Consider the following 24,200-nt stretch of genomic DNA (forward strand, 5'->3'; position numbering starts at 1 on the left):
CCCCCGGGCCGGAGATATGATTGTCCAAATGCAGCTAGTGCCATGATCACGTGACTATGTTCATACTGCCTTGCAATATCCTCACCACTGCTATTTTCAGCAATTGCCGTCTTCAAAATTGCTTTTCCGTGATTTTGTAGCGTGTGGTATAAGCTCATAATGTGAAGCAACCCTCACTAGTGTGAGTGCTGAGCAGCTGATAGCCGTCTCTCAACTGAGCTGTAATCCCGTACTCGTCTACACTCTCCTCCTGAAGACTCATCCTTGCTTCGCTCCCAGCGACCGTGGAGAGATTGTTCATTTGCTCATTTTTACTCATTCAAGAGCATATATCTTCTTCGTGGATTTCCTTGATACAGTGGATTATCCTGCCTTAGAGGACGGTTCAGTTGAGATACCTACTTGATTTGCATTTGACTTAATTTCATTCTAGCCTCTTTGTCCAATTTCGCGTCGACATGCATCCCCGGAGGATTCCATTTCATTTCCATATTTCCATGCTGTTGTTATTTTTAATTTCTCTTTTCTCGATTATCAGTAATGCGAAATCTAAAGGAGATGGTATGTGCTTGGTTATGGCAACCCTTTACCCGACGCTTCTCTTTCGACTTGTGCTGATTATTTAGTAACATCTTCTCCTAGTCCTAATAGATCTAACTACGACCTGGATCTGGTCGACTTTCTGCACGTGAAAACATCGGAACATGATAACGTATTCAAAGGGGCAATTCAGCTATTAGAATCCATGCAATCATCCCCTTCCTGCAACCGGATTGCAGCATCTAAACTTCTCGCATCGTGCAAATCTATTGAGAAAAGCGCTTCAAATGAGAGGCAGCCTACACTCACATCATTAGACCGCGTGAAATCCGTATACGCAGCTAGGCTTGCTCTCTGCGAAATCGCCGAGGCAGGAGCCGCTATTCCCTCATCATGTTCACCGTTATATATCTCTTCGTCTCCCAAGAAGGCTGTGTCAGGATCGATATTTGGCCAGCAGTGGGCTACGCCCGATCAGTTAAATCCGAGTTCAATGGAATCGTTGGACTTATGTCTCCATGCACTGGAATCGCGACCGCAATGGTGGACCAGCTACAGTAATAGCAGACAGAACGCTGTGATGATATGCCAAGCAGCGAGATTTGACATCGAGAAAGAAGAAGTGCTGGAACTACATAGAAGGATAACAGAGAATACTCTACGGTTAAACAATGGGTTACAGGACGCTATTCAAAATGCAGCCGCCATGTCTGCTCAGCATAGAGCTTTCATCCTCGCAACAGAATCAATGCAGAGAGATCTTCTTCGCGATATAGAGGAAGCTGGAGCTTCAACTCTAAGTATATTTCCTAGACTCATCAATGGGATCGAAGCCGCGGTAGGTTCGACTATAACACGCATTATATCATCACTCGGAGGTGTGGAAAAGGACACAGCCAACTTGCAAAAGGTGAGGCGTGCAGTCATTGCAAAAAGGCAATATCTAAGTCGTACAGGATGTCCGGGACACTACTCAACAAGTCAGCCATCTACGAGATGGTCTCCGCGTCACTTATGAGGAAGCTATAGCGAAAAGTGCTCAACTTGCTCGATCACATCAAATGAATGCAGAATCGAATCAAGAACTCGCGGTATCTATTCAGACTTCGCTAAAGTCTCTGTTGACTGAGGATGTGGTAAAGTTGTCGGAAAGTCTAGAAGGCTTTGGAGGTTCTATGGTACGCGATGTTTTCTTTCGTCTAGACCGAGTATACTGATTATGCCTTTAGCAATGGCTTACGGAAGCTCTCTCTTTGATCTACCAGCAGGAGGAGTTGATCCTTGAGGTATGTTATCAACGCAGTTTACTAGCAGCCGGTTGACCTGTTTTAGCGACTTCAAAACTTTCAAGAATCACTGGCGGAATCTGAAATCAAGTCCGAAAATCTACGCAAAAGCCAGGAATTGCAGGCAGAATCTCTCAAAGACCAGACTAAAGCACAGGAAACACTCGGTGAAAATGTTCGAATCGCACAAGCCTTGCTTGATCGGGTCGTAACCACCGCTGCAAACCTTCAGGCTACTGTCGAAGAAACAGCGACTGGGTTTCAGGGCCTCCCTAGTTTTCCCGGCATGGTTGGAGTTTATTTTCCGTGGACTCTATGTTCACTTCTTGCTTCTGTGGTCGCTGCGCAGCATCCTAGAATCATTGCTGGTCTTCTCTTCCTCTCTTACGGGAAGTACAACCCGACCTCACTCTCTCAGAAAACTGGGCTAACTATTCAGGCAGGCGCTTTCTATATCTTCAGATTCATCAACTAGCATTCCAAGTTTATGTTCTTATTTAACGCCCTGATAACTCCCCTCATCCGCAGTAATTTCTGCCTTGTTCGATCGGCATTGGTAAATTCAGGCGATTCAGATTCTTTGTCAACGCCTTGTCTCTTTCTCCAAGTCTCAGTGGTCTCTTTTTTTTTTCCACTTGAAGCATGATGCCCATGTTGTTATCGGTTTGGCATTGTCTAACCGTGGTGGGGCTTTATCTCTGTTTTTATTTATTCTTTCCCTTCTGCCAACTATGCTACATGTTATTTGGAGCTTTGTATTCAAGCAGTTGTGATGAATACTTCCCGCTCATCGATATCACTTAGATGATTAAAATTACAGTTATTATATGCTATCACTGTCACACAAAATAGATGGGATGAGCCCTCAATTACCATGCAGTATAATCAACGTTCAATTTTTTGGATGTTTATTGATCCTGCAAATCATAGTGGCAGAAATTCCCTGACATAAGTAATGCGGAGACAGGCGGTGGCAGCCGGCAAAACCAGAGCATATTAACAAAGGATGGCAGAATATAGTAGCAGAAACCTTTAATATACATGTATAAGAGACGTTTTATGGCTATTTCTGGATTTCGGATGTACTGAACAAAGATCTTGAAGAGCGAAACTATTACTTAGACGAAGCTATGGGCACACAGTGTCCGTGTTATTACCGCCGACTCCCAGACCGCCCTAGAGACTGTAGGCGCCACTCCACTTCCAGCCCTGCGGTTTTTGAAATACAGCTGTAATGCAAGGCATCTCCTTCCTCTGTTACTGCGTCATTCTTATCATGTCTTGGGCCCTGTAGGTGTCTACTAATTCTGTCTACAATTATTGACCTGGTGAAGAGCACTCTGGCTTTCCAACTAGAAAGCTGCTTGATGTACCGTCAGGCTCTCCACTCTCTTTAGCTGAACCCAGGCGCGCGAACCCCGCTGAAAGCGTTTATGCCCTTCCATCCCCGCTGCAGTGGGACTTAGTGAGCTTTCTACAAAGAAACAATATCCCATTGATACCCAAAGTTGAAATCGCTTTCTGCTCTCGTTTCTACTAGTTCGCGCACTATCTCGTTGCTTAATCGCGTCAATAAGCGCTTCCTTCTCCGCGGTTCGGCGAAGATCCTACTGCATAACCGATTCGCAAATTCCGTCTGCGCAAATCACAATCTCCAAAATGGACGACCACAATCCGGACATGGAAGTTGTCGATGAGTTCGCGCAGACGCGTGGCGCGGATGACCTTTTCGATGATGAGATTATACCAGTTTCTGCAGAAGAACAAGCGCAGACAGTTACGGTGGAAGAGGCGACGGAGGATAGACCCGCGAAGCGCGAAAGCGATATACAGGCAAAAGAAGGAACCTCTCCTCCGAGGTTCCGTGGCGGCGAAAGAGGAAGAGGCAGAGGGCGAGGGAGAGGTGGGCGTGGTGCCAAAGCATTTCACGATCGAGGTTCAGCGCGCGCGGAGACTCATGCAAAGAACAAACCGGGCGAGAAAGCGGCAGATGGGTCTGGCAAGGAAATAGACGAGACAGCCGAAGGTACACAGGATGACAAGTCTGCCGAGGGAAAGGAGAAAGCTGAAAGCGAAGGATCTACTGGAAAGCCTTCAGATGGCCCCCGCGTTCAAGCTGTCCGGGGTGATAGAAGTGGCACAGGAGGAATCCGAAAGGTATGCCAGCCTTGCCCTATATTTCTTCTTCTTCTTTTGACTCGCCATTACTCACCTCTTTCCAGCCGAAATTGACGGAAGACGAACTTTCTGCACGCATTGCAGCTGCAAAATTGCATGCCGCCAAGATCGCCGCTGCCCACGCTCGCGCTGAAGCTGACCAAGCATCATTCCAAGAACGCGAGAAGGTTGCAGAAGAGAAAAGACGCCAGGAGTTCCAGAACCGCCGTGCGATGGACAATGAACGTGAACGGAATAGGCTACGAAAACTTGGCGCTCAGACAGGTCGTGAATGGGATTCTACCAAGCGGGAAGAAGACTATAACCCTCGTGGAGGCGGCAGCCAGTATCGCAGAGGAATGCATGGTGGTGTTTCAGGATACACGCGGCATACCCACGAAAACGGCTCAGATAGCGGAGATAGCCACAGAGGCGGCCGCGGTCGTGGTGGCAGAGGTGGTCGTGGTCGAGGCCAGCGCGGTGGTAGAGGAGATCATTTGGCATCTAATGGTCACGACCACACTGCAACGACAATAAACGCTACTACACCATCCGCACCGGTGATTAACAGTGACAACGAATTCCCAGCCCTCCCCGGCAGTTCAACAAAAGAGCAAGGTCCAGGGCCTACTATCGTCACCGGTTCTACATCTCCCGGAGACGCCCTTTCGGGAGGAACCAAATCGCCATCAGCGCTCTCACCATTGACACCGTCTGGCGGCGGATCCTGGGCAGAGCAGGTCGAATCGAGTGGAGCAGCAAAGGCCTAAACACGATTGACCGTTTCTTCGAGTTCCGTACTCTGTGAATGCGATGAGGGTTATCCCATGACACCATTATACATGATATCCTTTTTGTTTTTGTTTTGTTTTCTTCTCTCTTGTGCGAGCATTGCTTGCATTGTTAATTTCTATACAAGAAGTTGTCGCTCTAGAGTGCTTATACTTTGACCTTGCTTGGGGGGGTTCTCCTTCCAGTTGTCCTTGGATTCTGCAACGCTTGTTTTTCCATTGCCATACTGTTTTACGCTCACGAAGAAAACATGTGAATACGTATTGACGCTACTTCGATGTTCAAAGCTCGATGTTGACGATTCTGGGAATGATGTTGATGACTAAGCCAGCTGTACCAATGGCAAACGAAGTGAACCAAGCTGTGTTCATGATGATCTCATAATGCATCCCTGCCAGGGTTATCATGTCTATCTTTCCGTAGAATAGAATAATATATAAACTGGAAAAGTCCGTTTGATTTACGCTACTTGCTATACTTAAGGTAGCTGAAACTCCGGGTCTATTGCCGTTGACAGTGAACTATAAACCGCAGGTAAGGTCACCTTCCGCATTTATACACATGCTCCCGGACAACCACCAGAGCCACCTAGAATTAAATCGATTTATTTCCCCAAGGATAAATGACACGTCGATCAATTTCCAGTCAATGAATAACAATATCAAGAGTGACGCTAACATGATTCGTATCCATTCAACAGTGATTGAACCTGAGTTATATCTCTTCTTTACACAAAGTCTATCTTTCAATAAACACAACATCAACGCTCGAAAAAAAAAAAAAAAATGTCAAGCCCATACTCTAACGAAGGTGCTTCGAACCACCCCACTACAGGATCGCGCGGCGGTGCCAGCGCGATCCCTACTCCCGCCAACAATACCGGTGGCGGATCTGGCTGGGGCGACAAAGGTATGAAGAAAGGCGGCGGAGGCGGCGCAGGTGGAGTGAACCTTGGCGGCGAGGGTATCGGTCATCATCAGGTATGTGAATGTCTTGTTATGTTATATGCAATCCATGTTAGTGTCAATTCTGTCGAAGAGAGATGAAAAGCTAGTTAATACTTTCGATGGGATTGCGTAGACACCCAACCCAGCAGCGTCCTTCGGAAACTTCCTCGGACTCCAGGACCAGAAAGAGGCTGCTCACAATAACTTCGAGCAAAAATTTGAACACGCTGCTGGAATTGAGCCTCCGAGGACGTTGGATGGTGAACCGACCTGCGAGAGTGAGGACCATAGCTTCGCCAACCATAAGCCCGGATGTCCGGAGACCATGCCGGGGTGGAATAAGGTGAAGGACGCTTATAACAGGTGAGTTGTGAACTGCCGGGATAGTTTTGGAGTTGCTGGGTTAAACAAGGTGCTAATGATCTGTGTGATGTAGTGCTACCAAGAGCTTGTAGATGTGAAGGGGAGAGCGCAAAGGCCATGATGATACTTATGATGACATTTGTCGAGGCTTGATTTTCTTTAATTGGAATTTTGACGTGAGGCGTAGTCTGGCGATATATTTTGATTTTATGTACAAATAATGATGTATGATGGCTTGATAAATTGCATGTTAAAACATTTAATTGGGATTTCAAGTATTGTACATCTAGAATGTCTTAGCGTATGGGGCCTTTGTAGACCGTATTATTTATTCCACCTTGACAGCCTTTCCGCTCAGTTTATCTTTGAGAGCAATAATCTTCCCGCGAAGCCTCGACTTCAGTGTACCTGAAGTGAGTGCAGCCACCTCGTCTAGTGCCACGAAGCGACGAACCAACAAGTTGAATATGCTTCCAAATGCGAGGGCCATAACTGTACTTGTAAGAATGATGACATTATAGGGCATGCTGAAATCAGGGGTAGGCAGAGGAAGAAGGAGGCTAGTCGTGCGGATATATACTGGCGATCCGGTAGAATTGTCCTTGAGCTTAATCACCGCTGGGGCAACGTTGAAGCCACGATTGGCATCTGGCGGATACTCAGTATATCGAAGAATTGCCTTTTCAAAGTCGTAGATCAAAGTGACAGTCGAAGCGGCGGGAACACTTAAAGCGAGCTCTAGCTGAGTGCCTCTTTCTCTGTCAACGGCGGGTCGGTAGAAGATATCCTTGACGATCTCAGAGACTGGAACATGTCTTTGAATGCCATCTTTCCCTGCAATCTTCGCCTGGAGTGTGTGCAGATAGGGGCGCATAAACCAGGGAAGGCTTTCGAAATAAATGAAATCCACGGTCTCTGTTTCGGACGGATTGGTCAAGATGGTCCGCATACCGCCACGCTCCTGGCCGTGGCCGATTATCGTCCTTTCCACGTGCAGACGAGGTTGTTCCAGCGGCATCTTGGTCTGAAGTTCTTGTTCTGGAAGAACTAGGTCGAAAGGATTGGAGCTAAGCAAGGTATAACTCCGAGAAAACCCTTCGGGGTCCCTTGATTCAAATGCCCCTGCGGTGATATAAACCTCCCTCTCATGCGGTGCGTTGATGCGAATCGTCTTTGAACCGGGACCCGAATCGTCTGTGAGAGGGCAAGCACCCTTCACATTTCGACCAAATATTTCAGTCAGACTCCAACCCTTTTCCGTACCCTTTTCCAGCGGGTAACATGTATCTTGAGAATTGTACTGCTTGGAAGGATCGCAGGCAAGCTGTTCCACAGGGACCGGACGAGGAATCGGATTGTCTTCAAAGGTTAGAACATTGAGCAAAATTAACGACAGGTAGATTCAGTATCTTACCTCGTGGTCGCTTCGATCTATCAATGTCAAGAACCATGTCAACGGTCTGCTCAATCTCGATGAGACACTCGCTTTGATCCTTTGGACAGACGGGTCGCACGTCGATAGACATGCTCTGCCATGACGCATCGAATAGTTTGTGTCCATCGAGCAAACTCGATACACCTGCTTTGCCCTTACATGGGAGCAGCTTTAGGAACGGTGTAAGGTTCTCCGTACATACTACCTCTCCGGGGAGCACCCCGTGTAAGAGGTGAAGCTGGCTGGAGGATTTATGATCACCGGCCTGCTCGAAAGAGACAACGGGTCGAGTTGTACGTGTAGAATCAATGAAGTTCAATGACGCGCAGAACAAACCGGACAAGGACTGAGTCAACGTAATCCATTTCGCGAAGGCCCTGGTTCAAGTTAGCATCCTGACTCTCCTAACAAACAGTAGCTAGAGAATTGCCATACTTCTCCTCTGTCGGAGCATCTATCCATGCCCATATTTCCACTCCAGTTGCTCCTTCCTTCACGCCATTCCACGGCCTTGTGCCCCAGCTCTCCGCGTCCCAGCGACCCGTTGTAAAGCGAAGATGGAGCTCTTCAGCGTTCGCATGCTGCAGGATCTGACCTAACGAGCGCGGGAAATATCGAAAATTTTGTTGCTTGAACGATTCGAGTGATGCATTGCTTCTGAAATTAAATGAGGCTAGCAGCGACGAGGAGGGAAGAGGCGTAAGCTCGAGCCGTTCATGGTAATCTGACGCCGCGGATATTGAACAGAACAGCGCCGCCAAAAGGATGCGGAGAAGGAAAGAAAGCGAAGTCATACCGGCATGCTTGGCAAAGGACAGACTCCTAGGCCAAGCAGCTGGTCTGCCACGGTATCTGGCAGCAAGGAAGAACTTGGTACTGTTTTCTATGAGCTCCAGGCCCTTTTTGTCCCTTTATGATGCTGCCATGTTGGAGATGCGCTACGGAGGCCGGGGTCGCAGTCCCGATCGGGTTTAGCCCAAACACTCCGCAAAATGCACATAGTTGAGATCGACGCACGCTTTTACTGTACGAACTTCTTTCTTGATTTATTTTATACAATTACTCACACCAGAGATATAAGTGGAAAAAAATATTCAGAAGCCCATTACTTACTGTACTATGTATGAGCAACGGTGCCTGGGAGCGCATATTGCCTCTCCGCATGGATGTGATTGGTCCAGGAGCCGCAACCGCCACTAGCGCCACTCCGCTCCATCTGTCGCATCAAAAAGAATCGCGAGGGAGCTCGAACAGCTCTAGCATCAGGCCACTACAGCTTGCGAAGGAGAGGAAACCCTTGCTTTCAGAGCGCCAGTAAATTTATTCAGGATGGCGGCTGAACAAAGAAAACTGCTCGAGCAGCTTATGGGAGGTTAGTGTCCCCAAGTCCACCCTCGCGCAATCTGAAAGGCATCAACTGACAAGTCCGTAGCGGACCAGCTCATGGGCACAGGTGCTGGGTCCCGTAATTCTCAGCTCTCCATCACCGACCCGAAAGTCTGTCGGTCCTATCTCGTCGGAACCTGTCCGCACGATCAATTCACGAACACGAAGCAAGACCTTGGACCATGTCCTAAGGTTCACAGCGAAGGGTTGAAGGCCGAGTACGAGGCTGCGTCACCAAGTGAGAAGGCCAAGTGGGGGTTTGAATTCGACTACATGCGCGATATGCAGAAGTATATAGAGGAATGCGATCGCAGGATCGACACGGCTCAGAAGAGACTTGAAAAGACCCCAGACGAGATTCGACAGACGAACAACTTGGTAAGTCGCATAGTGCCCGCAGCAGAGCTGTAGATAAGGGAATAAAGCTAACAAGTTCTTTTTTGTTTCTGATTCTAGCTGAAACAAATATCTGATCTCACTAAGACCATCAACACCGGTCTTCTCGAGATTTCTGTCCTCGGTGAGACGGGCTCTGTCGCCATGGCCCTGAACGAACTCCACAAGATCCGCACTGCCAAACACCAGAAGGAAACGTTCGAGCGTGAACTCAAGACTCTCTCGGATACCTCTGGCCCATCCGGCCATCAGAAACTGCAGGTGTGTGATGTATGTGGAGCGTATCTGAGTCGACTGGATAACGATCGCCGTCTGGCGGATCATTTTTACGGAAAGATGCACATGGGATACTCCGATATGCGCAAGACATATAAGAAGCTCAGTGAGGAGCTCAAGGGCCGACCGCCGCCTGTTAGACACGATGAGGATGACGCAGGCTGGGGTGGACGTGGAGGTGGCAGAGGGCCTCGATATGGTGGAGGCGGCGGATATAGGGGGTACAACAAGCGTGGCGGAGGCGGTTATGGGCGGTGGTAATCTTCGCGTTCTTACGGAGTTGTCTTTGCATAGCGTGGGCGTTCTGCGTGCCTTTTTTCTAGGTCTACTCGCCGTATATTATCTAAAACTACGACTTTGTTAATACGCATGAGTGATAGTGGATGTAGTGTAATGGGATCAGTTTCAATAGTGGATACTGAAAAATAACTTCTTCTTTTACTATACAATGTCTGCAGTTTAAACCGACTCGCCATTATGACTACTAAGGGCACCAGGGAGATGAAAGTCCTCATGCGAGGAAAGGCTGGATTCCATATCATTAATACTCAGATGCACAGCAAGATAGTAATGACAACGCCATTCACCTTCCCACCCAGGTATGTACACCATGAGAGATACATCGCTGGCGGAGTGGAAATAGCCCCAGGAAATGTCCTGGGCTAGAAAACTCGGTCCACCTCAGCACAGGATGGAGGTTCGTAATTTTTGGTCGCAGAACCCGAGATACAAGAGATCAAATACAATAGCATAAACACTTCGAGGACCAGTTACCGAATTCAGTGGACGACCGGGCTTCATGAAGAAAGAAAATAGATCCAGGCTTTGGGTATGGAGTAGAATGCCCCCGTTAACAGAATATGAGAATCAAATAAGCAAAGAAATAACACAAAACCAGTTGGTATTCATGGTCCAGAGCAGAAACATAGTGTAAGAAGTGGGTGAACAGAAGTCGCAGGGCTACACGCAAAAGGACCAGATGAATGGATCCGCGTTATCCTGCTCTCTGCAGCTGTCCACCAGTCGTAGCCTTGTAAAGCTCTTGCGTCAACAGATTGTAGTCATTGGCAGCAGCTGGCACCCTCAGGAGAATATCTCGTACAGTACTCAGCTGTGACATGTCAGCGTTTGGTGCTCTCTGTAGCAGCTGCTCGATCGCTGGAGCCTTTGCTTGAGGGCCAAGGAGCTGGGCCGCGGCAAGAGCACCAGTCAGCTGCATGTGGTGAGGCTGTGGAGGATGATACCGCTGCTCTCGCGCAGCTAGATACGACTGCTGCAAATGCTGCTGAGCAGGATCAATTGGAACATTATGAACAGGCATGTTTCCCACATACGCCGACTGGGGAGGTGGAGAGATATGAGACCCTGGCACAGCAGCAGCGGGCACAGTGTGAGACTGTTGCGGCGTGGCCGACGTAGATGTTAAAGGGCTTGCAATACTCATGGGAGGTTCCTGGCTCGGCCGATAATGAGCTGGCTGAGCTGAAGGTGTATTGTTGCTGGAATCGCCTGTCTTGACCACAAAGACCACTAGAAGCATCCTCTCCAGAGTAGGCTCTTCAAGTGTATTGTTCTCCAAGAGCTCGATAAACTCAGGCTTCTTCGTTGACCCGGCTTCGATGGGCACTATATACGTATCTTTGACTGAAGGGAGTGGGTGTTTCCCGATGACACCGTATCTTTTGCGGTCCGCAAAATAGTTGAAGAGTTTGTCGAACCCAGCACGATCTGCCGGAAATTCAGGGGCAGAGATCGAAATAACTGTAACATCCGTCGACGTACTGAACCTCAAACCACAGAGGTAATTGCTGGCAAGCTGGATATCTATCCGACCATCGATCAAGAGGGTCGACGGAGCAAGCTGGCTCCATGGGATCCTGCCACTGAGGTCTGCTCCTCCAACATGCTTTGCAGACGCTGAAAACTCAGCAACAGGATTCATCACAACCCTCCCGCGCCAGATCAGACCGTCATCATGGAAGTCCTTCGGCGAGTAAGGCGGAGACTCCGCCTCCTCGTCCTTGAGCAGTTGGTCGATTTCTGCATCTGCCTGCACTCTTCCTCCGGTAACAGGCTCACGTATGTTCACAGGCACCTCGGGGAAGACCTGATCATGAGTGGTACCGCCAGGTGACCGAACAGGCTGCCAGGTGTGCTGGTCCCCGTCAATGTCTTTATCCCCGGCACCTGTATTGATATGGTGAAGACGAGCAGAGCCATGCTGATGTTGTACATTAGGGCTAGCTGGGCTATGTCTCTGGTTGTCATCGGAATCGTCGACTGGACGAGTGGGAGCCTTTGAAAAGATGGACTCAGATGCCACGTTCTGGTTGTCGTCTTCGATGATTTCCTCCCCTTTGTGGGTGCGTCTTATCCGTGGCCCTAGCTCTTGTACGATGATGTGCTGCTTTTCAGCCTCCCTCTTGATCTCAGCATCTTTCTGCTGGAGCTCCTCACTTGCCATATCCTGTGAACTCATCTTTGATAGTGCCTCGGGGGAAAGACTACCTACGAGCAGACGATCCCGCAGAGAAGGATTCTTCTTTACGTTGAACAGGATCGTCCGTAGTTGTAACTTATATGGCTCGCTCGGTTCTCCTGACCCCCCGCAAATATTCTGATACATGGCATTCTCGATAGCAAGACCGAGCTGCCGCCCAACATCCTCGGCTGATTTCTCGGCTGGGAGCTGGAAAGAACCACGCTTCAGAGCTTCAGGAATTTGATCTACAAAGAGCTTGACTAGGGCGCTCGCAACACTCCTGCGAGCTGGGTTCGCAATCTCTTCAGGGGTCCCGACCGTACCTGGTGCGGCCTTCTCTTCGACTGGAGCTTGCTGCGGAGGGCTCGCAGCAGTATTCGGATTTTGCCCATGGCCTGGTGTCACTCGCCCGTTGTGATCTGCATCCGGTTTGCTCTGAGACGACAGCCGTCGTTGCTTGGACTTTGATTCCTGTTTCATGGTTGTTAGTTATCTTATCCACAAAAGGAGTGGTCTTGCAAGACTTACCACCTCAAGTTCTGTGGCTTCTTGATTCTCTTCGAACTTGCGCTTCTGGCCGCTATTCTGAAGGGTTTCGGACGTCGCTCCATTCTTCTGATCATGTACGGGCGTCGCGGCTGGAGCTGGAGTCGGGGTGGCCGTTGTGGCAGACGGGAGTTCAACGCTCACCTCAGACTTTGCATCGCTTGGGCGAGCCTTCTTGCCTCCTTTCTTGCCTTTCTTCCGCCGTGCTTTCTTCTCTTCGGCCTGTTGTTGTCTTATCTTGGCAGCCTCCTCCCAAGGCTTCTCGCCACGAGCGATCTTATCCAGAAGGACTTTGTGGTTCTCGGGTTTGCATTGTTCACAGAAGTATTCCGCCGGCTCTTCTCCTTTCGCGAAAGTGAGACCCATACAATCATTGTGCTGCCATGCTGAACACTTGTCACAACATATCATATCACGTTCCACGTCTTCCTCCTCCTCATATTCACCACAGATGCACCGGATGATTTCTTCCTCCTCGCTCGGTGCCGGGGTAGGTTCGGCCGAGGGTTTGGGAGGTTTGTCCTTAGACTGAGATTTGGCCTTTGATTTCTTTGTCGGAACATCCGGCGTTAAATCGAGGTTCTTGTGCTGGCCCTTTGTGGCCCGTCCGGAGCGTCGAGGTTCATCTGGTTTGTGGTTAGCTGCGTGCTCGTGTCTCAAAATCAGGGGATATCGCCAGAACGCCACCGCTCGCACGAGGGAGTTCTATGATCCCTTGGACTCGGGTATCTAATAGCTTACCAGCCATGATGAGGATAGACAATAATGTATGACTCGAAATTCTACGACCAGAGCGATGTCTTGAGGTTGTTGCGCCAGCGGGCAACTATCTTTCTACGGCATTGAAAAACTAGTAATACACGAGGTTGGAGAGACTGGACTGAAATACGAAATATCAGTCCGCTGTTGGTATTATTCTTTTCCAACGGTTCCCGCGCGCTCCGGTGAAGATAAAGCGACCTCAGTGACCACGCGGTGCGCGAGCCTGCCGGTTGTCGCGAATCCTAATCCTGGGTGGTGTTACCGGCCTGGATCAACTCCAGTGGTAGTCAAATCGCGCGGTACTATTGAACGTATCGCGATGGAGATCGAATGCTCGAGTGGTGTGTTTCAGGCGTGGGTCTTGCTGAGGAGATGAGCTGAAGTCGAAACAGACGGAATTTGAAGTCGCCTCGCGCGACGAGCTTACCTAATAACTGTCACGTGAATAGAGGCTCCGCGGGGAGTCTTGGCAGCCGTCACAAGATCGGAGCCGCGCCCAGATCAAGGCTCAGCGGGTCATCATTCTCACCTCCAGCTCTTTTCCACTCGAACGCAACAAGACATTCACTGATCTCGGTTGTCATCACTCAGATCTTAAAATCTTAAAATTAGAATAACAAAGCATCCACTTCAGCCTTTGTGGTTACGCGCCATGGCAGACGTACGATCGTTGCTGCGCAATGAGCTCGCCTCCCGAAGGGGTACTTCACAAGCAGGCCCCTCAAAAACGCGACTCAACAAGAAGCGCAAGGTTGATGCTGACGACAATATTACGCGCAAGAAGCTAAGGCCTGCTGGTTCAGGTGCTGCGCGATTACCACCAGATACGGGAAAAGTTGAACCTCCCAGCGCAGAGGCTTTCAAGGACGAAGAATTGGGGGAAGAAGAAGAACATGCTGGAGTCGAGCCTCCGCCAGAGGACACGGATCTCGAAGCGCGTGATACAAGTGATACTGCAGCGGCAGGTCAAAGTAACCAGGCCATTGACGAGGATGAGTGGGCAGCCTTCGAACGCGAAGTAGCCTTGCCGACACGCGTACCTCAAGCTACTATACCTGCTGCTGCCGCAGCAGCTCCGACAATCTCAGCAGCACCGATGACCGCGGAGGAAATAGCCGCGCAAGAAAAGCAAGACAATGAATCAATAGCACGCGCGCGGGAAGCGGAAGCAGAGGGGGAGCGTGAGGACGCGGCCCGGTTCCTCGAAGAAGAGTTTGATGAGATGGATCAGTTGGAAGAGCGAGTGAGACGATTGAAGCAGAAAAGGGAAGAGCTAAGACAAAAGAAGGCAGCAGATGAGGAAGAGGCGAAGGCCCTGTCTAGCGCGCCTTCCGGGGAACAGAGACGAGACCAAGCCGGGGCTGAGAGCGAAAGTGACGAGGATGACGATGATTGGGATGATTGGAGATTCAGGTAGTTATGTCAGGGCTGGATGATTTCCTTTACGCCATGTAATAGTACTATATTGATACCCCTGTGAAAGTATCCGAGTGTATTGGGCAGAAAAGTTGGATGGCTGGCATGTGCTTTGCTACAGCCCGCAAATGCGAGTATTTCATCATATATGTTCATAGTAAGTGTGATATATACATCATAAGCAAGGGATTAATCAGCCGCGCCCTCTGGTTTATCTCGTACAGACTCATTATTAGACCCCATATGGCTCATCAGTCCCTCCTTGCCAACTTTCATAGCCATTTCAACCTCTGCTTCCCCCTCCCGTAATAGGTTCTTACCACGCAGCAGATCACCCCTCTGTCTCCTCTTTTCTTCCTGCACCCTCTTCTCACGCTCTGCCAGTGCCTTTTCGCGCTTTTCACGTTCCAAATTCTTTTTGTCCAATTCTTCTCGCTCCTCGGCGGTTATGTTCTCGTTCTCTGGTGCAGGAGGCAAAGTTGAGATGTATGCTTCAATAAGTGGGTCGCGCACCTTTGGCGGAAGAGAAATGTACCGGATATCAGTAAGAACAGGCGGAGGAAGTGCTTGGATATTCGATGACCTGTTCAATAAATGCAGCGGAACAGATTTTAGCAAGCTAGAGAGATCTGACTTCCTGGTGCTTTCCGGAAGTTTGAGTTGCGATATGTGCTCCCTGTAGAATTTCTCCTTATCCTTGTCTGAGAGCTTCGTGTCTTTCATCTCTGGTTCTTTCCTGAACTTCCGCTTGAACTCAGGCCAGTAGAGTTTGGGTGTAGCATGTTCCTGGAGGAACGCGAGGTACCGAATTCTGGGGTCTTTTTTCTCTTGCTTTTCCTTGCGTTCCTTCAGATCCTGGATACGGTCTCGGCTCCAGCTCGACCATGCTTCTCGCCTTGACTTCATATTGGGCAGAGCCGTATATCTGCTGTCCTCTATGATCCGTCCTTCTTCGATTACCTTTTCCCACGTCGTAAAAGGATTGATCTGAAAGTCATCGAGAAGGTCACGGAATAGCGCTATCGCATCCTCTTCTGTGAGTGGTAATCCTTCGGCACCTTCTTCCCATGCCTCCTCGCCCGGCTCTCCATATTCACCGGGATCCAACCCGTATTCTTCGCCCATTGCTGCAAGTTGATATTCAATATCCTCTTCGTTGAACTCTAGCGGCTCATCTTTGGGGACTTCGTCCTCCGTTCTGGCACGCTTCGATGGCTGCTCTTCGCCTTCGCTATCTGTGACTTCGACCTCTTCATATTCATCGCTGTCTTCGAGGCCACCGGCTACTGTTTCGGCTTCCGCCTTCTCAGGCTGAGAGGGCGCCGTGGAGACTTCACGTCTATCTGCCGGATCGTGTACATCTTCCTCTTCGGTCTCCTCGCCACGTTCTCTCCTCTCTTTCTTCTCTCTTTCGATGCGATCATATTCCACCACCCCTTTCAAAACCTCTTGAGGAAATTTCCAGAAACTCTCATTTGTCTCTGGATTATGTACGAATCGTCTCCCCAGTTTTGTCTTAACCAGCAGCCAGGGAGCACAACCTGGGATTGGGTGTTTTGATTTCGGTCTGTCCTCTGGTTCCCGGCGCCTTCGGTCCTGATAATTTCTTCCCCCTTTGAATCCTCCACGGCCTGGTCCATAGTGACTGGGAAATGCCCCAGTAGTACCAAATCCTGCCGGTCCATACGGGTGCGAAGAAAACGGAGGAAGATTTCCCGGAGCAAAGTATGCTGGGTTTTGCTCCTGTATAGGTTGAGGGACTGTTTGGGGCGCAACTGGAGGCGCAGTAGGTCTTTTATAGGTCGATTGTTTTGTCTCTGCGTTGTAATAGTACGTATGCCCTGGAAGCGCGTTAATGGTAACGAATCATAACCAAACAGTCATGTTCATGAAGAACAAACCTGATGGTGCTTTATGCTCGGTCCATCCAGGTGGTAATGGAGGCGGCGGAGTATAGGTGGATTTCAGCATCGCTCAATTAACAGCGCAGCCAAACGGGGGAACCTTCAAACGAAACCTGCCGCTCCCGTGTGGGATGAGTGCTGCGTAGTAGTGATTGCGCAGGGCTCAGGAACGATCTATGTATCGGAGCTTTCTTTCTATGGGGCGGGCGAAGCTGGAGAACTCAGATGGTCCGAGCTTGGCGGATGATGCTTAGCCTGGGCGGACGCGCGAGCGAGTTGCCTGAAGCTCGACCAAACCTCCAGCTTGCTCCGACCAACTCCCGCCCTCTCATCTAGCAATCTCCCAGAACCCCGCCACCTCCTCTGACTTCAGGAGCTCATTTAATCATTACTAGTCACCTGGAGTCCAGACACGATGTCGAGAAGATATGATTCAAGGGTATTTTCATGCACCTTCGGTCCTTGCTTCTGCGGGTGAGCTCTAGCTAACGCATCCATGCTGAATGACAGACTACGATCTTCTCGCCAGAGGGCCGTCTCTACCAGGTTGAGTATGCTCTCGAGGCTATTTCGCACGCGGGTACAGCTCTAGGCATCCTCGCAAAGGATGGCATTGTTCTCGCTGCGGAGCGAAAGGTGACCAGCAAGCTGCTGGAACAGGATACGTCAGCCGAGAAGCTTTACATACTGAACGAGTAAGGAGTTTAAGCTGAACTATTACCTGGGTCTTGCCAGCGCATGCTTACTGACGGCTTATATTAGTAATATGATATGCGCCGTCGCCGGTATGACTGCCGATGCTAACATTCTCATCAACTACGCCCGTCAAGCGGCTCAACGTTATCTCTTGACCTACAATGAAGAGATCCCCTGTGAACAACTCGTCCGCCGTCTATGCGACCTGAAGCAGGGATACACGCAACATGGTGGTCTCCGTCCTTTCGGTGTTTCTTTCATCTACGCCGGCTACGACCCACACAGGCAGTTCCAGTTATATCAAAGCAATCCAAGCGGCAACTATGGTGGTTGGAAAGCCACTAGTGTTGGTGCAAACAACGCCAGTGCGCAGAGTCTGTTAAAACAGGATTACAAGGAAGACTGTGATCTGAAGGAGGCATGCGCCATGGCCGTCAAGGTATTGAGCAAGACGATGGATTCAACGAAGTTGAGCAGTGAAAAGAGTCAGTAATTCAGTTGCCGCTCTTCTTTGACTATCCATGGCTGACAGTATCTCTAGTCGAATTTGCAACAGTAGGAAAGACCAAGGATGGGAAGATCTACCACCACCTGTGGAATGCGGATGAAATCACCGCGCTGCTAAAGCAGCATGGCCTGGCCAAGGAGGACGAGGAGCCGGAGGCTGGGGAGATTAAATAAATGATAATGATTCTTGTTTGGTTTCATTGGGACACTATGATCGACGTGGTCCGCCATCAGGGCCCGTCAACACCCTGTAGCCGTGACGGTGATCTTCAAGGTGACGATTAGCGATCTAGGCATATGACTCTATCTCTCTGATCTCCCATTGAAGCAAAATCTTTTGAAATGTCCAATGAATCTTTCTCGGTTGCGCGAAAGCAAGCTGCAAGTAATCACTCCCGCATCACAAGCGCGACTGCCATGACGTGGCGATCAAATACGGGAAGCTGAGCGCCAAATAGTTCTTTATCCTGGATTATTCTCGACTTTAGACTCCATATGAGTTCTGTTGCAACATGAAATAGTCGACTTATTGGTGCGTCCACGTATAATGTAAGAACCAACTCATGTGAGAAGACACTGGATATATTAGACCGCTGCGCACCCATCTATTCCCTACTATTCAAATATACTGTACATTTTAAGATCTTGATAGTTGTTTCTTTGGACACTGCTCGTCCGCAAGAAAAATTACCTTCATTCTCTAACTACTATGTCTCTCAGGATATTACATGCGTCTGTCCTGGCCATGGGGGGTTGAAACGCCGAAAGAAGAGAGTAACTAATCTCTCAGTTGCCTAACCAGCTCCCATTCCTGGTCTCCAAACAAGCAGTACTGTCATTCCACAAAACAACGTCAAGAATCTCCCTCTTAAGGAAAGTAGAGGAATTCCCTAAGAATTAAACCCAACCTCTGCTAATAACGACGATCATGTGATATAGTACTAGATACTTGGCACGTGACTTAGATCCCGTGGGGTTCTGTCGTCACGTGGTGAACGCATCCCTAAAAGGTCTCCCAACAACAGTCCATATCATACCTCCTACCCATTTAATCCTGTCTTCATGTCGACAATGGAACCACTCCTCTCCTCAATTCTTTGAGAGAAGCTGCGGACATGTCGTGAGTAATTTGAGTTATCGCTAGTATACGCATTGTCTCGGTACGATGATCTATATTTACCTCGGCGAGCCGCGCATTGACTCTTGGGCGCTTAACAGATGAAACTGCTCAATTCTATTGGCAGACACAATGATTCAACATATAATGAAACAGGATACAAGATCTCTCTGCGAACCTTCAGCTGATCCACTCACCGGTTCCCCCAGTTCCCTCACGAACGATAGGAAACGATAGGACAGAAGATATTACCCGAAATTTATGAAACAGGAATTGCGTTTTAACGCGTTGAAAGAGACACTGGATCCCTGATGACGCTGGAAACCCACTGGTTCTTGAGTCAACTGCCACCATCGTTCAGCCAAGCGCTTTCCTCCGGGTTTCCCGTTCATTCTGCAGCTGGCGGATTTCTTTATCAAGTTCCATGATGACCTTTCGTGATCGGTCCATGGATGCTACCAGGGTACCCCCCTCGCGCTTCCATCTTTCCAACCTCTCTAGTTCTGCAACTCGACGGCGATGTTTCGTCTCAATCTTTTCGCAGAGACGGCACTTCGTGGGCTCAAACTCAGTGACGTTGACGAGTCTCATGCCGCAGGTTTCTCCGGTTCGATACTCATAATTGCACTGGTGGGCGAAGCTAGTCCAGCTCCAGTCTCCACATGCGAACCGCTTTTGGTTGTAGAAGCACATGCCTATCAGATCAGTTAGCGATGAGCAAGCTTGGGGCCTTATCAAACCTACTTGATCTATCCGAGGAAGGTGTTTCAGCTTCTAGTTCCCTGACTATTGGTTGGGCTTTTCCGGCTCTCTCTTCAAGAACGATTGATAGGTTGTGCTTCGACGTCTTCTTCACACGCTCCCCAGGATCTGAGGGGTAACTTGATGCTCCTTTCTAGTGCACAGTATCGAACTGCGATGACTGCTCGAAGGCTTTCACTTCAAAATCACTTATCCAGGAGAACGATCATAGCGGACCAGGTCTCATATTTATGTTTCAAGATGCGTTACTGTCTATTTGTTCCGACTTCGACACCCCACCGTTGTCGATCAACATGCTCGTCAACGTGGGCTTACTTTTGGTGTATTACTTTATATCGCCCCAGTACGTCTTTATGCATTATCGTTGGGTACTATCATCCCTCCCGTGGCGGCGATGTCGAATGCTTAGGGCATGTTCGATCACCCCTGGTTTGAATTTCACCTGCAGCTTCGCGGACGCATGCAAGACCTGAAAGTCGTGGCATGGAATTACCCTTGATTGTACTGGAATATCGGGAAAATCCCCGCATTACCTGAACCTGGGTGTTTCATTGAGTTGGCGTAACAGTGTTGTCGACCTCGCCATAACCCCCGCTCATCCTGTTTACCTTCCAAATAGAGATACCATCTTGGGCAGGGGCCATCGAACCCGAAAGTCCGATTGACCTTGTGCATGGAGACCTAGCGGACAAGTCGTGCCACCTGTCTTGGTTGCTCATTCCAGCCGCTTTTCATTCATGGATACCTTGTGTGTGTATTGCAGGGGAGTCGCATCATTTTTTTATTCTTCACATAGCAGATACCGACGTCTGTGGCCAGATGCCAGCCCTCGCGAACGTAGCATGCGCCACCTGTTCGTACCTCTCGTTTGCCTTCCGTCTGTCCTCCATTTAGTGGCGTACTAACCTTTCTCTGATGCGTTGTCAATGTCATGCTTCTCATCAGTTGTCAGATCCTTGTTGGAAGCACTGGCACTGGGTCTTGCTCAGAGAGGATGCCTTTGCACTTCCTGTTCTTCTAGGCTCCCTCTCAAGCCGACTGCTAATATGGCCTGCCTTACGTCCCAGCGTTTCGGCCGCATGTCGACCTTATGTAACATCCCATAAGAACTATTATCATTTGGACCCAGAGGCCTAGCTTCGAACTATTCCTAGAACAGGCTTCTGACTTTCGTACCCGATGATCCGGGCGTCTTTTTCTCATTATGCGCATCATGCAAAACAATTATTGCATTCTAAGATGGCTACTGTTCTCGACGCCACATTAGTTGTCTGCAGGGGAATGCTCAAACCACAAATCTCCCCGAACCCAGTTCTCTTCAGCTGACCTCTCAAATCTGCAGAACCTCCATCTCGCATTGGGCTCCGCCTAAGTGCAGTGTCCATTTCCAGATCCATGTTTCTCTAACACAGTATGATAAGAGCCTATGCCTGAGCATCAACTAGGAAGGCACACAGTCTGTGACACGGTACAACTGCTGTTTGGACCACCTGAGTCTGCATTAGACCTCTCCCATTATCTGACGTGGCGAAGCATGTCTGGTGCGGCTTCTGAAGAGTCGCTATTACTCCCCAGGGTTCCTGGATATAGATGAGGCGAAAACTATGCCCCAGACTATTCAGCAAAATTAGTAACGTGAACGATGTGTGCTGTGGCATGAAACTACAGCTAAGGAGGTTCAATGCATTGTGCCCAGGAACTTTCCAGTGTACGTCATGAGGTGCATCATCGTCCTTCTGTTCATGCAATTCACTACTTTGACAGGGGACAACGGCCCGAATTCGTCTGGAAATTACATGTCCAGCATGAGGGGGGTGATTATACAGCGACCACTTGCCAACTCAGCGGGCGTGCGAGTTTCGACAACCTACTCTGAGATGATGGAGACGGGGATTCGGACGCAACAAGGAGATGATCGGTGTTGGCGGCTTGGACTAATACTCATTCGCCACCTTTTCAAATTGCTTTTGCTTCCGCTATTTTCTGCCACGTTCAGTTCTCACTGTTACAGTTAATATGTCTCCGGCTCAGAGCACTGCCATATTGCACGCTAATCGTCCGAAGGCGTTGCAAGTCACCCAATGGCACGCACTGTCTCTTCCACGGCAAACATCTTTCATAGTGTACAGATTTCAGGGTTCGGTGAGTGCCGTTATACGACTGCTAGAGATCTTATATTTGGTTATTAGATGGCGTGCGGGAACCATCTACATGTCCCATTCAGCTGGGCCCTTTTGGTAATCGTGGTCGTGGGTCCAGGCGGAGCTGATTGTGAGCCTTCTGTTACTGCGACCAATGGTGCTTTTCACAAGACATCTGGCTCTTATGATCCGCTGCTCTGGATGGTCGCTCCAATCTATGCGGGTTTTCTATTGGGCTATATTTCCGTGCATGCGATTATCCCGCTGCAAACGCTAAGTAAACACCCAGCCATTTCCGAGGATATGCAACTAGGAAAGCTCCTGTTATTCAGAATCCCAGTGTACGGGATATAGCTTAAGGCACACAAAGTCTATTAACACCCCTGCATGCTCGGGATCCGTTTCAGTCGTTCGAGCTGTGGGCTGCACCAAATATCAGAGATCTTCTCCGAGCCCACCTGTTACTGTGCATAGTCTGTTTCTGGGTCTTCGATTCTATGTGGCTCATTTCTGTCGCAAGCTCATTGGTGCCACATTTCGTGATAAGTGTTCAGCTCGTCACCTAGTTTCATCCGAGTCTTACAGCTGGTTCTATACAGAACAGAGCTAAATCATTTGATATCTGTGACTTGGCATGGCTACCCTCTCCACGGTATGTCTTTTACGTGTCAAGGGGGGGTATAATGAGAGTCGCAACATGCCCATAGATATTGGAATGCTTTTACAATGCGCTTCACTTCAGGCATGATACATTACCTGCCTGCGCGAATTTTCACTTTCGGTAACTCAGCCTCGCATTACGGACTCCTCTGCACCGGCCGGGCTTCTAAGTGGCATTTCATCCTGGAAGCATTCGTTTCGTCAAATGCCAAGTCTATGAAAGAACTCTCTTTTGAGGTAAGGGAAGCCTCTGATGTTGGGTTATGCCGGTTCGTCACAGGAAGATCTTCATGTTAGACACTCACACATGCAGACTCCCTACTTACCCGACGTCACTTGGAAGTTCGATACGATAGCCGTAGCTAGCATCGAGTCCTTCAATCCGGCCCATTTTGCCTTTTGCTCTCCGCCAGAGGGGGAGTAGGGGAAAGCTGAGAGAATAAAGAAAGATGTAGACAGGAGTCACTAAAGTAGAAGAGGTCCCGTGGCCATCAATCTTCATGATCCATGATTGGTCTCCAGTGCCAATTTTTATATCCACAACACCTTCACGCGTATAATATTAGCACACTTGATCTGCCTTGTTTGTGTAGATATGTCCATTGTCGACAGATTGGCACGTGATGATAACAAGATGCTGCAGGTCCGCCGTGACGTCACCATGACTTTGGCAACCAAAACCACTCGAGCTCCCCAGAACAGGCACATCTCGCTTTTCTTCAACATCTCTTTGGCTCGAGCTGATTATCACGGTCAATTGATGTAAGTCACAGTCATTCGATAGACATGTTTTCTACTGAGAACTAATCACTCATCTTGCCTCAGCAGCCAACGGAAACAATATATATTCATTATCTCTTGTCTGTCGTGGATTAGGTGTCACAAGATCTCGTACCATAGTCATTGACACAGCTTCGAAAAGAATAAGAGGAAAAGGAATCACAGAAACCGCTCAATTCTACAATGACGAACCCAATTGCTTCGCTCCGCCATATTGGCCGCATGGTCCGCGCTCCAGCCGTGGATTTCAGAGGCACACGAAGTTTTGGTACGAGATCGACATTGTTCGCTGAGTCGAGCCAGAAGAGCATCGACCGTAATGAGCTGAAGCCCGAACGGAGCGAGTATTCGAAGTCCGGAACCGACGACGAGGTAGCTGGTCATCCATCAGCTTTTGACCCATCGAAGACGTCACCCGAAAGTGAGGTACAAGCTTCGTGCGAGGAGACTCGACAAGAAGGGAAGTCTAGCAATCCTCTGAATGTCAGCCCTGGAAACAAGGACGTCAGTCAGGCACGCGACCCGACAGAGGGCGGAGCAGATGCGAGTACTCCACACTCGCCGAGTTCGCGAGGAGCACCACCGAAGAACAAGCAGGTAAACAAGCCGCATTGAGCATCATGAATAAGATGAATATTGTGCGGCCAGGAGATGGGGTAGCTTGAGATGAGGGACTGCGCATTTCTGTACTTTTTTTTTGCAAAATGTTTGCATATCAATGGTCGATGCTGAACATATTAGAGATACTCCTGTTTCTAGAGAATTACAAGCATACAACTGTGAACGGGATATCAAGCGTAAAATGGTGCCAGTGTAGGAATGTAATGATCGAGCAAGCACATAAATTAA

General features: G+C 49.2%; 11 protein-coding genes across 11 annotated transcripts; 7 read left to right on the forward strand and 4 right to left on the reverse strand.

Moving 5' to 3' along the window:
* Window positions 1-458: 458 nt before the first annotated feature.
* On the forward strand, window positions 459-2,301 carry C8Q69DRAFT_441897 (hypothetical protein; the record flags this gene model as incomplete). The annotated part of the gene is made up of 5 exons (XM_028628790.1): window positions 459-561; window positions 627-1,450; window positions 1,497-1,718; window positions 1,770-1,826; window positions 1,873-2,301. The coding sequence occupies 5 exons, from the start codon at window positions 459-461 to the stop codon at window positions 2,299-2,301; spliced, it is 1,635 nt and encodes a 544-aa protein (XP_028487361.1).
* A 757-nt stretch (window positions 2,302-3,058) lies between these two features.
* On the forward strand, window positions 3,059-5,112 carry C8Q69DRAFT_147165 (hypothetical protein). The gene is made up of 3 exons (XM_028625494.1): window positions 3,059-3,852; window positions 3,904-3,983; window positions 4,049-5,112. Exons 1-3 carry the CDS (start codon window positions 3,486-3,488, stop codon window positions 4,751-4,753), a joined length of 1,152 nt encoding a protein of 383 aa, XP_028487362.1. The 5' UTR covers window positions 3,059-3,485; the 3' UTR covers window positions 4,754-5,112.
* An 85-nt stretch (window positions 5,113-5,197) lies between these two features.
* Window positions 5,198-6,335, forward strand: C8Q69DRAFT_496036 (hypothetical protein). The gene is made up of 3 exons (XM_028632249.1): window positions 5,198-5,755; window positions 5,856-6,085; window positions 6,159-6,335. Exons 1-3 carry the CDS (start codon window positions 5,561-5,563, stop codon window positions 6,175-6,177), a joined length of 444 nt encoding a protein of 147 aa, XP_028487363.1. The 5' UTR covers window positions 5,198-5,560; the 3' UTR covers window positions 6,178-6,335.
* Window positions 6,336-8,509, reverse strand: C8Q69DRAFT_428329 (GPI transamidase component PIG-T). Its single transcript, XM_028628456.1, has 3 exons — window positions 7,956-8,509; window positions 7,500-7,897; window positions 6,336-7,444 (listed from the first exon to the last, which is right to left on the reverse strand). Exons 1-3 carry the CDS (start codon window positions 8,312-8,314, stop codon window positions 6,414-6,416), a joined length of 1,788 nt encoding a protein of 595 aa, XP_028487364.1. The 5' UTR covers window positions 8,315-8,509; the 3' UTR covers window positions 6,336-6,413.
* Window positions 8,510-8,760: 251 nt separating this feature from the next.
* On the forward strand, window positions 8,761-9,845 carry C8Q69DRAFT_147202 (putative U1 snRNP splicing complex subunit). Its single transcript, XM_028625495.1, has 3 exons — window positions 8,761-8,892; window positions 8,953-9,284; window positions 9,363-9,845. Exons 1-3 carry the CDS (start codon window positions 8,850-8,852, stop codon window positions 9,837-9,839), a joined length of 852 nt encoding a protein of 283 aa, XP_028487365.1. The 5' UTR covers window positions 8,761-8,849; the 3' UTR covers window positions 9,840-9,845.
* Window positions 9,846-10,346: 501 nt separating this feature from the next.
* C8Q69DRAFT_147207 (transcription factor S-II, central domain-containing protein) lies at window positions 10,347-13,496 on the reverse strand. The gene is made up of 3 exons (XM_028625496.1): window positions 13,348-13,496; window positions 12,589-13,232; window positions 10,347-12,531 (listed from the first exon to the last, which is right to left on the reverse strand). The coding sequence occupies exons 1-3, from the start codon at window positions 13,352-13,354 to the stop codon at window positions 10,573-10,575; spliced, it is 2,610 nt and encodes an 869-aa protein (XP_028487366.1). The 5' UTR covers window positions 13,355-13,496; the 3' UTR covers window positions 10,347-10,572.
* Window positions 13,497-13,795: 299 nt separating this feature from the next.
* C8Q69DRAFT_456461 (hypothetical protein) lies at window positions 13,796-14,922 on the forward strand. Its single transcript, XM_028629833.1, has one exon. It carries the CDS (start codon window positions 14,021-14,023, stop codon window positions 14,783-14,785), a length of 765 nt encoding a protein of 254 aa, XP_028487367.1. The 5' UTR covers window positions 13,796-14,020; the 3' UTR covers window positions 14,786-14,922.
* A 2-nt stretch (window positions 14,923-14,924) lies between these two features.
* C8Q69DRAFT_525376 (FF domain protein) lies at window positions 14,925-16,924 on the reverse strand. The gene is made up of 2 exons (XM_028633605.1): window positions 16,686-16,924; window positions 14,925-16,625 (listed from the first exon to the last, which is right to left on the reverse strand). Exons 1-2 carry the CDS (start codon window positions 16,753-16,755, stop codon window positions 14,974-14,976), a joined length of 1,722 nt encoding a protein of 573 aa, XP_028487368.1. The 5' UTR covers window positions 16,756-16,924; the 3' UTR covers window positions 14,925-14,973.
* Window positions 16,925-16,982: 58 nt separating this feature from the next.
* On the forward strand, window positions 16,983-18,525 carry C8Q69DRAFT_456464 (nucleophile aminohydrolase). The gene is made up of 4 exons (XM_028629834.1): window positions 16,983-17,127; window positions 17,199-17,383; window positions 17,451-17,869; window positions 17,926-18,525. The coding sequence occupies exons 1-4, from the start codon at window positions 17,104-17,106 to the stop codon at window positions 18,063-18,065; spliced, it is 768 nt and encodes a 255-aa protein (XP_028487369.1). The 5' UTR covers window positions 16,983-17,103; the 3' UTR covers window positions 18,066-18,525.
* Window positions 18,526-19,365: 840 nt separating this feature from the next.
* Window positions 19,366-20,445, reverse strand: C8Q69DRAFT_441906 (hypothetical protein; the record flags this gene model as incomplete). Its single annotated transcript, XM_028628791.1, has 3 exons — window positions 19,366-19,703; window positions 19,753-19,899; window positions 20,379-20,445. 3 exons carry the CDS (start codon window positions 20,443-20,445, stop codon window positions 19,366-19,368), a joined length of 552 nt encoding a protein of 183 aa, XP_028487370.1.
* Window positions 20,446-23,259: 2,814 nt separating this feature from the next.
* On the forward strand, window positions 23,260-24,111 carry C8Q69DRAFT_147468 (hypothetical protein). The gene is made up of 2 exons (XM_028625498.1): window positions 23,260-23,333; window positions 23,400-24,111. The coding sequence occupies exon 2, from the start codon at window positions 23,535-23,537 to the stop codon at window positions 23,964-23,966; it is 432 nt and encodes a 143-aa protein (XP_028487371.1). The 5' UTR covers window positions 23,260-23,333; window positions 23,400-23,534; the 3' UTR covers window positions 23,967-24,111.
* Window positions 24,112-24,200: the final 89 nt, after the last annotated feature.

The sequence above is a fragment of the Paecilomyces variotii genome, assembly GCF_004022145.1.
Source record: "Paecilomyces variotii strain CBS 101075 chromosome Unknown C8Q69scaffold_2, whole genome shotgun sequence".
NCBI classification, from domain to species: domain Eukaryota; kingdom Fungi; phylum Ascomycota; class Eurotiomycetes; order Eurotiales; family Thermoascaceae; genus Paecilomyces; species Paecilomyces variotii.

Excerpts from the sequence above, each read along its gene's own strand:
- C8Q69DRAFT_147165 (XM_028625494.1), top strand. The coding sequence starts at position 3,486 with ATGGACGACCACAATCCGGACATGGAAGTTGTCGATGAGTTCGCGCAG. Across the intron at positions 3,853-3,903 it reads AATAGACGAGACAGCCGAAG|GATCTACTGGAAAGCCTTCA; the intron begins GTACACAGGATG and ends CTGAAAGCGAAG. Across the intron at positions 3,984-4,048 it reads GCACAGGAGGAATCCGAAAG|CCGAAATTGACGGAAGACGA; the intron begins GTATGCCAGCCT and ends ACCTCTTTCCAG.
- C8Q69DRAFT_147202 (XM_028625495.1), top strand. The coding sequence starts at position 8,850 with ATGGCGGCTGAACAAAGAAAACTGCTCGAGCAGCTTATGGGAG. Across the intron at positions 8,893-8,952 it reads GCTCGAGCAGCTTATGGGAG|CGGACCAGCTCATGGGCACA; the intron begins GTTAGTGTCCCC and ends ACAAGTCCGTAG. Across the intron at positions 9,285-9,362 it reads TTCGACAGACGAACAACTTG|CTGAAACAAATATCTGATCT; the intron begins GTAAGTCGCATA and ends TTCTGATTCTAG.
- C8Q69DRAFT_456464 (XM_028629834.1), top strand. The coding sequence starts at position 17,104 with ATGTCGAGAAGATATGATTCAAGG. Across the intron at positions 17,384-17,450 it reads AAGCTTTACATACTGAACGA|TAATATGATATGCGCCGTCG; the intron begins GTAAGGAGTTTA and ends GGCTTATATTAG. Across the intron at positions 17,870-17,925 it reads GAAGTTGAGCAGTGAAAAGA|TCGAATTTGCAACAGTAGGA; the intron begins GTCAGTAATTCA and ends CAGTATCTCTAG.
- C8Q69DRAFT_525376 (XM_028633605.1), bottom strand. The coding sequence starts at position 16,755 with ATGCTGAAATCCACCTATACTCCGCCGCCTCCATTACCACCTGGATGG. Across the intron at positions 16,626-16,685 it reads CGAGCATAAAGCACCATCAG|GGCATACGTACTATTACAAC; the intron begins GTTTGTTCTTCA and ends ACGCGCTTCCAG.
- C8Q69DRAFT_428329 (XM_028628456.1), bottom strand. The coding sequence starts at position 8,314 with ATGACTTCGCTTTCTTTCCTTCTCCGCATCCTTTTGGCGGCGCTGTTC. Across the intron at positions 7,898-7,955 it reads GATGCTCCGACAGAGGAGAA|GGCCTTCGCGAAATGGATTA; the intron begins GTATGGCAATTC and ends AACTTGAACCAG. Across the intron at positions 7,445-7,499 it reads TAGATCGAAGCGACCACGAG|ACAATCCGATTCCTCGTCCG; the intron begins GTAAGATACTGA and ends TAACCTTTGAAG.
- C8Q69DRAFT_147468 (XM_028625498.1), top strand. The coding sequence starts at position 23,535 with ATGACGAACCCAATTGCTTCGCTCCGCCATATTGGCCGCATGGTCCGC.
- C8Q69DRAFT_456461 (XM_028629833.1), top strand. The coding sequence starts at position 14,021 with ATGGCAGACGTACGATCGTTGCTGCGCAATGAGCTCGCCTCCCGAAGG.
- C8Q69DRAFT_147207 (XM_028625496.1), bottom strand. Across the intron at positions 12,532-12,588 it reads AAGCCACAGAACTTGAGGTG|GAATCAAAGTCCAAGCAACG; the intron begins GTAAGTCTTGCA and ends ACCATGAAACAG.
- C8Q69DRAFT_496036 (XM_028632249.1), top strand. The coding sequence starts at position 5,561 with ATGTCAAGCCCATACTCTAACGAAGGTGCTTCGAACCACCCCACTACA. Across the intron at positions 5,756-5,855 it reads AGGGTATCGGTCATCATCAG|ACACCCAACCCAGCAGCGTC; the intron begins GTATGTGAATGT and ends GGGATTGCGTAG.